Genomic DNA, 12,500 nt, shown 5'->3' with positions numbered 1-12,500 from the left:
ATACACATAGATACACACACATACAGATATACACATAGATACACACACATACATATAGATACACACACATACAGAGATACACATACATATACACACATACATATACACACATACATATACACACATACAGATATACACATAGATACACACACATACAGATATACACATAGATACACACACATACAGATATACATATAGATACACACACATACAGATATACACATAGATACACACACATACAGATATACACATAGATACACACACATACAGATATACACATAGATACACACACATACAGATATACACATAGATACACACACATACAGATATACACATAGATACACACACATACATATAGATACACACACATACAGATATACACATACATATACACACATACAGATATACACATACATATACACACATACAGATATACACATACATATACACACATACAGATATACACATAGATACACACACATACAGATATACATATAGATACACACACATACAGATATACACATAGATACACACACATACAGATATACACATAGATACACACACATACAGATATACACATAGATACACACACATACAGATATACATATAGATACACACACATACAGATATACACATAGATACACACACATACAGATATACACATAGATACACACACATACAGATATACACATAGATACACACACATACAGATATACATATAGATACACACACATACAGATATACACATAGATACACACACATACAGATATACACATAGATACACACACATACAGATATACACATAGATACACACACATACAGATATACACATAGATACACACACATACAGATATACATATAGATACACACACATACAGATATACACATAGATACACACACATACAGATATACACATAGATACACACACATACAGATATACACATAGATACACACACATACAGATATACATATAGATACACACACATACAGATATACACATAGATACACACACATACAGATATACACATAGATACACACACATACAGATATACACATAGATACACACACATACAGATATACACATAGATACACACACATACAGATATACACATAGATACACACACATACAGATATACACATAGATACACACACATACAGATATACACATAGATACACACACATACAGATATACACATAGATACACACACATACAGATATACATATAGATACACACACATACAGATATACATATAGATACACACACATACAGATATACACATAGATACACACACATACAGATATACACATAGATATACACACATACAGATATACACATAGATACACACACATACAGATATACACATACATATATACACACACACTTTTAATTAAAGAAAAATAAAAAAAATGTAAACCCCTTCTTGTGGCTCGGGTTCCAACAGAGAGGTTTTTGCATGCTAACTGTGCCTGCCATAGGTTCGCCATCGCTGGTATAGACTCATGTGTCTTTTATCATTGAGAAGAACAAAACGGCTAAGTTACAACACTGGCTACAAGCGTATGAGAATGGGACATGTAAAGTAAGATGGAATAATATTCTTCTGTACTGAGGAAGTTAAGAAAATCACAAACGACAGTGTTTTGTTTCTGTATGTTCTGCCCTTAGATCCTCGGTAAGGTGCTGACTCTTCTCATGCATTAGATCTTTTCCTTGCATTTAGTTTTTGCTTTGCTATTGCAGGCTATCTGAAAAAAAAATAAAAAGATACAATATTCATTTATATAATGATTTTTTTTTTCAGTGTGAATGTAATGGTTTGAGTTTTGAAAAGATTAATAAAGATGGTCCAGCTGCACAATCCCTGGAAATGTTCTTCTCTGGCTATCCCAAGATGGTGGGATTGTCTTATTTTCCAAATTTGACTGTCTTCAGACTTGTCAATCAAAATATTCAACAGGTTGTTGGTTTAGACTCCTGCCCGTTACTTCAAGAGCTCTGGATTTCTGAATGTCAGTTAGCGGTAAGTAAATCTTCTGATAAACATGATATGGGTAATTTTATGTTATATAATGTTCTAGCTTACTGGTCTAGATATGATTATTGCTATTACAGTGCTGCAATCCTATGATGTGGAACGTAGGCTTATTTATTTATGCTGAGTGGATCTTTTTGTGGGAATGTCATAACAAATATTTAGATCTACCTCTCTCTTTCCTGCAGAGGATTGAAGGTTTACAACATTGTCCAGATTTACAAAAACTATATTTATATGATAACCATATTGCTGTCATCGAGGCTCTGGAAAGTCTGACCAAGTTGGAAGTGTTATGGCTGAGTAATAATAAAATTGAAGTTATAGAGGTAACAAATGTTTTGTAAGCTCTGGTATGTGCTTTTAAATTTGCCTGCTGAATATTGTGATATAAATGTGTTAAAGAATAGAAGCGGTAATAAGAGGGTACACTTGTAGTACTTGGTTCTTCAGTTTCTCAAAAAATGGATGCCAGTACCTTAAAAAAAAAAAGAGGAATAACAGAGAATAGTGTAGTTCAACCTTAACAAAACATCTGTTACAATAGTGCTATATTACTTACATAATTAAAGGGACACTCAGCTCAAAATTAAACTTTCATGATTCAGACAGAGCATATCATTTTAAAATTTTTTCCAATTTACTTCCATTAACAAAATGTGCACAGTCTTTTTATATTTACACTTTTTGAGTCACCAGCTCCTACTGAGCATGTGCAAGAATTCACAGAATATATACGCATTTGTGATTGGCTGATGGCTGTCACATGATACGGGAGTATTGGAAATAGACACAACTTTGAAATTTGTCAGAAAAATATCTACTAATTTGAAGTTCAGGCTAAGTGGTGTTGTATTGTTTTTTTATCATGCATTTGTTGTTTATGCAAATCTATTGTGTTTACTGGTCCTTTAAGAGCTTTTAACGGGCTCTATCGTAAATCTGCAGCGATGTGATTGGCTAACACCCAGCACTTCCTCTAGGTAATATCCAGTAACAGAATATCTCAAAAGGGAGAGAGCAAAACATATAGTGCTATCCTGTTGGATATTTCACTTTCAGTACTTTCTATTTAGTTTACTCACGTGTTTGAGCTTTAACCCTTTGAGTGCTAATGACGGCTCTGAGCCGTCACAGAGTTTCCCACTCTTGTGCTAATGACGGCTCAGAGCCGTCACTAGCACTCTCCCACCTTGAGGGAAATCTGGGGGTTCCCGTTTTGCGTGGTGATGTCACGCGCATTAACGTGGTGACATCACTGCGCAACTTTATTTATACTTAACAATGTTAAGTATAGGAGCAGGGGGCATTCTGCTTAGAAGCCTGTATCTCATACATCTAAGCAGCTACAGACCCCCAGACCCACCATTGGAAAGGTAATCGCCATTGAAGTGTAAGTCTTGGGGGTCTGGGGGAAAAAAAAAGTAAAAAAAAAAAATTTGATCAAAACTTAAAAAAATAAAATAAAAATTATTTTTTCTTTAGCACCCAGGTGGGAAAGTGCTTAGCACTCAAAGGGTTAAAACAAGCTCAATCGTATAAGCGCAAGGTTAATAGCCCACAGCCAGCTGAACAACGAGTAGTGTAGATACAATATATTTATTATAAAACATATCTTATCATAGGTACATCAGTGTATCAAAAGAGGGAAGGGGATCCCTTACCAGGGTTACAAGTCCCCCTCGAGTCCCAATTTGCACCTCACAGTACCTTAGGAATATTTAAGAGTTAATCCGACACGCTGTGTATAACAGCTTTTTCAAGGATGACTATTTCTTCCTCTAGTTCAGCCGTTAAACTCTGCTGGTTCTTCCCTGACAGCGGAGATCCAATAGGAAGGAACCAGCAGAGTATAAAGGCTGGGATGCTAGATCACCTGAAGACAATTTTTGAGCACTAATTATATGACGGACACAAACATTTTCATTTAGATGTTAAACATTTATGAATCCTATGACGTGTTGGCACAGAGCAGTTTAGTTTGTGCAAGTAGGAAACAGTGCTGCCATCTAGTGCTCTTGCAAATGTATAGCATTCTCTCAAAACTTCAGATATAGTGCCCCGACACATGCACACTCCTCAGCTTATCTCCCTGCTTTTCAACAAAAGACACCAAGAGAACGAACAAAATTTTGATAATAGAAGTAAAATAGTTGTTTCAAATAGCTTGCTCTATCTGAATCATGAAAGAAAAAAATGGGGTTTCGTGTCCCTTTAATAATGACTTCTATGTCCCTTTAATGCATTTTACATTGTAAACTAAAAAATAAATACTTTAGGCATTTTACTCATTGAAATGGTTAATCACATCCTTGAATTTGGTTGTAACTTAAAATTATTTCCTTTTTTCCCCACTTACAGGGTTTAAGTACATTGCAGAATTTAAAAGAACTTAATCTTGCTGGGAATATGATCCGCTCGATTGGTATGTAAATATAGCAGTAAAAACACTGTGTTCCAGGTTACTTTTAATTAACTATAAAGCTTTAATGTCATCCAATCAGGAAACCTCTGAGGTATAGGATATAATAGGTTTGTTCTATGAATCTGCTCTCATAATATACCATTATGCCTCAGATCAATACGACAACAATAAAAGGACATAGAACTAAATATTCTATTAGGCATGTTTGACCCCTGTATGTTGTTTAACAAATCTTTGCAATTTATGTTTATTAAAATACCTTCTTATGCCCTAATTCACCTCTGAAATTAGTATCCTTTACTCCCCATTGGTGTAGATATCAGACTGTGATTGGTGCATGCATATGTGCTCTGGAAGAACGAACCAATCACAGTTTGTAACCAATTTACACTGAAGACGCTTGAAGGCAACATTGGGAATTAGGAAAACCATTTTTTAATTTTTTTTAACAACTTCATCCAAAAATCAAATGATTACAAGTATGTAATAGGTTATAACAACATTCAATTTAGTTACATTTTTAAGATAGGAACATTTTTTTTATTGCAAGTTTATTATTTAAACAGTATGCAGAGCCAAATGTTCACATTTAGTATATTCAGTTTTATGCTGTAATCAGCCAATACATTTAAAGCTTAAAGGGACAGTCTACTCCAGAATATTTATTGTTTAAAAAGATAGATAATCCCTTTTTCTTCTGTTATGTGTGATCAGTCCACGGGTCATCATTACTTCTGGGATATAACTCCTCCCCAACAGGAAATGCAAGAGGATTCACCCAGCAGAGCTGCATATAGCTCCTCCCCTCTACGTCACTCCCAGTCATTCTCTTGCACCCAACGACTAGATAGGATGTGTGAGAGGACTATGGTGATTATACTTAGTTTTTATAACTTCAATCAAAAGTTTGTTATTTTACAATAGCACCGGAGCGTGTTATTGCCTCTCTGGCAGAGTTTGAAGAAGAATCTACCAGAGTTTTTTTACTATGATTTTAACCGGAGTAGTTAAGATCATATTGCTGTTTCTCGGCCATCTGAGGGAGGTAAAAGCTTCAGATCAGGGGACAGCGGGCAGATGAATCTGCATTGAGGTATGTAGCAGTTTTTATTTTCTGAAGGGAATTGATGAGAAAATCCTGCCATACCGTTATAATAACATGTATGTATACTCTACACTTCAGTATTCTGGGGATGGTACTTCACTGGAATTACTCTGTAAAAAGTACATTAAACCTTTTAATAGGTATTTATTATGTTAAACGTTTTTGCTGGAATGTAGAATCGTTTGCATTTTCTGAGGTACTGAGTGAATAAATGTTTGGGCATTAATTTTCCACTTGGCAGCTGCTTGTTTTAATTGTGACAGTTTCGTTTCTCTCTCACTGCTGTGTGTGAGGGGGAGGGGCCGTTTTTGGCGCTCTTTGCTACGCATCAAAAAATTCCAGTCAGTTACTCTTGTATTTCCTGCATGATCCGGTTCATATCTAACAGAACTCAGGGGTCTTCAAACTTCTTTGAAGGGAGGTAGATTCTCTCAGCAGAGCTGTGAGACTTATATATTGACTGTGATTAAAAACGTTGCTCTGTAATTTTTACGTTTCAAATTTAATTATTGTTACTTTACTAATGGGAACAAACCTTTGCTAAAAGTTGTGTTGTTTTCAAGGATTGATGCTATAACAGTTTTTCAGTTCATTATTTCAACTGTCATTTAATCGTTTAGTGCTTCTTTGAGGCACAGTACGTTTTTGTTAAATAAGATTGTAACCAAGTTGCAAGTTTATTTGCTAGTGTGTTAAACATGTCTGATTCAGAGGAAGATACCTGTGTCATTTGTTCCAATGCCAAGGTGGAGCCCAATAGAAATTTATGTACTAACTGTATTGATGCTACTTTAAATAAAAGCCAATCTGTACAAATTGAACAAATTTCACCAAACAGCGAGGGGAGAGTTATGCCGACTAACTCGCCTCACGTGTCAGTACCTGCATCTCCCGCCCGGGAGGTGCGTGATATTGTGACGCCTAGTACATCTGGGCGGCCATTACAGATAACATTACAAGACATGGCTTCTGTTATGACTGAAGTTTTGGCTAAATTACCAGAACTAAGGGGCAAGCGTGATCACTCTGGGGTGAGAACAGAGTGCGCTGATAATACTAGAGCCATGTCGGATACTGCGTCACAGCTTGCAGAGCATGAGGACGGAGAGCTTCATTCTGTGGGTGACGGTTCTGATCCAAACAGATTGGATTCAGATATTTCAAATTTTAAATTTAAATTGGAGAACCTCCGTGTATTACTAGGGGAGGTTTTAGCGGCTCTTAATGATTGTAACACTGTTGCAATACCAGAGAAATTGTGTAGGTTGGATAAATACTTTGCGGTACCGGCGAGTACTGACGTTTTTCCTATACCTAAGAGACTAACTGAAATTGTTACTAAGGAGTGGGATAGACCCGGTGTGCCGTTCTCACCCCCTCCAATATTTAGAAAGATGTTTCCAATAGACGCCACCACACGGGACTTATGGCAAACGGTCCCTAAGGTGGAGGGAGCAGTTTCTACTTTAGCTAAGCGTACCACTATCCCGGTGGAGGATAGCTGTGCTTTTTCAGATCCAATGGATAAAAAATTAGAGGGTTACCTTAAGAAAATGTTTGTTCAACAAGGTTTTATATTGCAACCCCTTGCATGCATCGCGCCGATTACGGCTGCGGCAGCATTTTGGATGGAGTCTCTGGAAGAGAACCTTAGTTCAGCTACGCTGGACGACATTACGGACAGGCTTAGAGTCCTTAAACTAGCTAATTCATTCATTTCGGAGGCCGTAGTACATTTAACCAAACTTACGGCTAAGAACTCAGGATTCGCCATTCAGGCACGTAGGGCGCTGTGGCTAAAATCCTGGTCAGCTGATGTAACTTCTAAGTCCAAATTACTTAATATACCTTTCAAAGGGCAAACTTTATTTGGGCCCGGTTTGAAAGAAATTATCGCTGACATTACAGGAGGTAAAGGCCACGCCCTGCCTCAAGACAAAGCCAAAGCTAAGGCTAGACAGTCTAATTTTCGTCCCTTTCGGAATTTCAAAGCAGGAGCAGCACCAACTTCCACTGCTCCAAAACAGGAAGGAGCCGTTGCTCGTTACAGACAAGGCTGGAAACCTAACCAGTCCTGGAACAAGGGCAAGCAGGCCAGGAAACCTGCTGCTGCCCCTAAGACAACATGAATCGAGGGCCCCCGATCCGGGACCGGATCTAGTGGGGGGCAGACTCTCTCTCTTCGCCCAGGCTTGGGCAAGAGATGTTCAGGATCCCTGGGCGTTAGAGATCATATCTCAGGGATACCTTCTAGACTTCAAATTCTCTCCCCCAAGAGGGAGATTTCATCTGTCAAGGTTGTCAACAAACCAGATAAAGAAAGAAGCGTTTCTACGCTGTGTACAAGATCTGTTATTAATGGGAGTGATCCATCCGGTTCCGCGGTCGGAACAAGGACAAGGGTTTTACTCAAACCTGTTTGTGGTTCCCAAAAAAGAGGGAACTTTCAGGCCAATCTTGGATTTAAAGATCCTAAACAAATTCCTAAGAGTTCCATCGTTCAAAATGGAAACTATTCGGACAATCTTACCCATGATCCAAAAGGGTCAGTACATGACTACAGTGGATTTAAAGGATGCTTACCTTCACATACCGATTCACAAAGATCATTACCGGTATCTAAGGTTTGCCTTCTTAGACAGGCATTACCAGTTTGTAGCTCTTCCATTCGGATTGGCTACGGCTCCAAGAATCTTCACAAAGGTTCTGGGTGCCCTTCTGGCGGTACTAAGACCGCGAGGAATTTCGGTAGCTCCGTACCTAGACGACATTCTGATACAAGCTTCAAGCTTTCAAACTGCCAAGTCTCATACAGAGTTAGTTCTGGCATTTCTAAGGTCGCATGGATGGAAAGTGAACGAAAAGAAGAGTTCTCTCTTTCCTCTCACAAGAGTTCCATTCTTGGGGACTCTGATAGATTCTGTAGAAATGAAGATTTATCTGACAGAAGACAGATTAACAAAGCTTCTAAATGCATGCCGTGTCCTTCATTCCATTCAACTCCCGTCAGTAGCTCAATGCATGGAGGTGATCGGCTTAATGGTAGCAGCAATGGACATAGTACCCTTTGCACGTCTACATCTCAGACCGCTGCAATTGTGCATGCTGAGTCAGTGGAATGGGGATTACTCAGACTTGTCCCCTACTCTGAATCTGGATCAAGAGACCAGAAACTCTCTTCTATGGTGGCTTTCTCGGCCACATCTGTCCAGGGGGATGCCATTCAGCAGGCCGGACTGGACAATTGTAACAACAGACGCCAGCCTACTAGGTTGGGGCGCTGTCTGGAATTCTCTGAAGGCTCAGGGACAATGGAATCAGGAGGAAAGTCTCCTACCAATAAACATTCTGGAATTGAGAGCAGTTCTCAATGCCCTTCTGGCTTGGCCCCAGTTAAGAACTCGGGGGTTCATCAGGTTTCAGTCGGACAACATCACGACTGTAGCTTACATCAACCATCAAGGAGGGACAAGAAGCTCCCTAGCAATGATGGAAGTATCAAAGATAATTCGCTGGGCAGAGTCTCACTCTTGCCACCTTTCAGCAATCCACATCCCGGGAGTGGAGAACTGGGAGGCGGATTTCTTGAGTCGCCAGACTTTTCATCCGGGGGAGTGGGAACTTCATCCGGAGGTCTTTGCCCAAATACTTCGACGTTGGGGCAAACCAGAGATAGATCTCATGGCGTCTCGTCAGAACGCCAAACTTCCTCGCTACGGGTCCAGATCCAGGGATCCGGGAGCGGTTCTGATAGATGCTTTGACAGCACCTTGGAACTTCGGGATGGCTTATGTGTTTCCACCCTTCCCGCTGCTTCCTCGATTGATTGCCAAAATCAAACAGGAGAGAGCATCAGTGATTCTAATAGCGCCTGCGTGGCCACGCAGGACTTGGTATGCAGATCTAGTGGACATGTCATCCTGTCCGCCTTGGTCTCTACCTCTAAGACAGGACCTTCTGATACAGGGTCCATTCAAACATCAAAATCTAACTTCTCTGAAGCTGACTGCTTGGAAATTGAACGCTTGATTTTATCAAAACGTGGTTTTTCTGAGTCGGTTATTGATACCCTGATACAGGCTAGGAAACCTGTTACCAGAAGAATTTACCATAAGATATGGCGTAAATACCTATACTGGTGCGAATCCAAAGGTTACTCCTGGAGTAAGGTTAGGATTCCTAGGATATTGTCCTTTCTACAAGAAGGTTTAGAAAAGGGTTTATCGGCTAGTTCATTAAAGGGACAGATCTCAGCTCTGTCCATCTTGTTGCACAGGCGTCTATCAGACAATCCAGACGTCCAGGCCTTTTGTCAGGCTTTAGCTAGAATCAAGCCTGTGTTTAAAACTGTTGCTCCGCCATGGAGTTTAAACCTTGTTCTTAACGTTCTACAAGGAGTTCCGTTTGAACCCCTTCATTCCATTGATATAAAGTTGTTATCTTGGAAAGTATTATTTTTAATGGCTATTTCTTCGGCTCGGAGAGTCTCTGAGTTATCAGCTTTACATTGTGATTCTCCTTATTTGATTTTTCATTCAGATAAGGTAGTTCTGCGTACTAAACCTGGGTTCTTACCTAAGGTAGTCACTAACAGGAACATCAATCAAGAGATCGTGGTTCCTTCTCTATGCCCGAATCCTTCTTCAAAGAAGGAACGTCTTCTACACAATCTAGATGTAGTTCGTGCCCTCAAGTTCTACTTGCAGGCAACTAAGGATTTTCGACAAACGTCTTCCCTGTTTGTCGTGTACTCTGGTCAGAGGAGAGGTCATAAGGCTTCGGCTACCTCTCTCTCCTTCTGGCTTCGTAGCATAATTCGTTTAGCCTATGAGACTGCTGGACAGCAGCCTCCTGAAAGAATTACAGCTCATTCTACTAGAGCTGTGGCTTCCACTTGGGCCTTTAAGAATGAGGCCTCTGTTGAACAGATTTGCAAGGCTGCAACTTGGTCTTCGCTTCATACTTTTTCCAAATTTTACAAATTTGACACTTTTGCTTCTTCGGAGGCTATTTTTGGGAGAAAGGTTCTTCAGGCAGTGGTTCCTTCTGTATAATGAGCCTGCCTATCCCTCCCGTCATCCGTGTACTTTTGCTTTGGTATTGGTATCCCAGAAGTAATGATGACCCGTGGACTGATCACACATAACAGAAGAAAACATAATTTATGCTTACCTGATAAATTCCTTTCTTCTGTTGTGTGATCAGTCCACGGCCCGCCCTGTTTTTTTAAGGCAGGTAGATATTTTTTAAATTATACTCCAGTCACCACTTCACCCTTGGTTTCTTCTTTCTCGTTGATTCTTGGTCGAATGACTGGGAGTGACGTAGAGGGGAGGAGCTATATGCAGCTCTGCTGGGTGAATCCTCTTGCATTTCCTGTTGGGGAGGAGTTATATCCCAGAAGTAATGATGACCCGTGGACTGATCACACAACAGAAGAAAGGAATTTATCAGGTAAGCATAAATTATGTTATTACCCATCCCCCAATTTTGCATAACCAACACAGTTATATTTATATACCTTTTACCTCTGTTATTACCTTGTATCTAAGCCTCTGCAGACTGCCCCTTATCTCAGTTCTTTTGACAAACTTGCATTTTAGCCAATCAGTGCTGACTCATAAATAACTCCACAGGAGTGAGCACAATGCTATCGATATGGCAGACATGGACTAGCACCGTCTAACTGTGAAAAACTTCACTGAGATAAGAGGCAGCCTTCAAGGGCTTAGAAATTAGCACATGAGCCTACCTAGGTTTAGCTTTCAGCTAATAATACTAAGCGAGCAAAGCAAATCTGATGATAAAAGTGAATTGGAAAGTTGTTTTAAACGTGCATACCCTATCTAAATCATAAAAGTTTCAGTCAGTATAGTTAGATCAGTGGCTCTCAAATGTTTGTTTTCTGGGGCATCTTTTGTTTATAATTTAGATCATTCTGCTGATTTTGTATATATGTAACACTCCATCACTATAATACAATGATCTAAGAAATATATATTGACACATTTGCACAATATGTTTTGCTAAAAACCTCTCATGATTGCAAGATTAGGATCAAAGAAATACATCAACCAATCCAGGAACTCTTTCATCCTTAGGGTCTGGTTCTTTAAATTCACTGGCATGGAGTGAAATCCTCATGCCAACCCTGCATGGGCAGACCTCGCTCAATTTCCTTACAAAGGTGGCTGAACCTAGAACCTGGCTTGCACTCACTGGTCTTTTTTGTGAAATAATTTACTGAAAAACTGTGACGTTTCGAGGACAAAAAATCCCCTTCTTCAGTCCTCGAAACGTCACAGTTTTTCAGTAAATTATTTCACAAAAAAGACCAGTGAGTGCAAGCTTGTTGTTTTTCTATATTGATTCCTACTAGCACCCTGGCAGTTGTTACCAAGTGAGAGTGCACATCTTTGCTACTGATATATATATATATATATATATATATATATATATATATATATATATATAAAATATTGTCGCAAACACTGCTGCCATAGAGTGCTTAAGACACGTGCATGCTGCTGAGCCTACCTCAGTATGCTGTCTAATGGAAAAAAGCTACATTTCTACAAAGGATACCAAAAGAAAGAGGTAAATCTGATTGTAGAAGTGACTTATAAAGCTTTATAAAATCATACGTTGTATCTGAATCGTGAACGTTTTTCTTCTGTGCTCTTTTATGGGCCAGATTACTAGTGGTGCGCTAACAGTTATGTGCGAGCGAAAAGTGGTTTATTGCGGCTGTTTGTGCGCGTCAGGTGTAGTGCTTGTATTACAAGTTGAAAGTAAATGCAATTGCTTGAGAGCTCTGGTTAGCTGTTTTGCAAAACAAAAAAGTGTCACAAACACATGAAAAATAAATGTCAATGTACAATTACACTCATAATAACACCACCTAATAAAAAATATTTAAAATAAATAAAACATTGCA

At 39.1% G+C, this 12,500-nt stretch overlaps 1 protein-coding gene across 1 annotated transcript in view; it reads left to right on the top strand.

The window, feature by feature from the left end:
* Positions 1–1,853: 1,853 nt before the first annotated feature.
* Positions 1,854–12,500, top strand: part of LRRC9 (leucine rich repeat containing 9) — a 716,419-nt gene continuing 705,772 nt past the window's right edge. The window contains exons 1-3 of the mRNA XM_053705244.1: positions 1,854–2,021; positions 2,222–2,362; positions 4,395–4,458. Of these exons, the coding sequence (XP_053561219.1) occupies positions 1,869–2,021; positions 2,222–2,362; positions 4,395–4,458 (358 nt within the window). The 5' untranslated portion in view covers positions 1,854–1,868. The remainder of the gene's footprint in view (positions 2,022–2,221; positions 2,363–4,394; positions 4,459–12,500) is intronic.

This window comes from Bombina bombina, chromosome 1 (genome assembly GCF_027579735.1).
Source record: "Bombina bombina isolate aBomBom1 chromosome 1, aBomBom1.pri, whole genome shotgun sequence".
NCBI classification, from domain to species: Eukaryota; Metazoa; Chordata; class Amphibia; order Anura; family Bombinatoridae; genus Bombina; species Bombina bombina.
The sequence above is the reverse complement of the archived record's forward strand: the minus strand, read 5'-3'. Positions and strand labels throughout refer to the sequence as shown.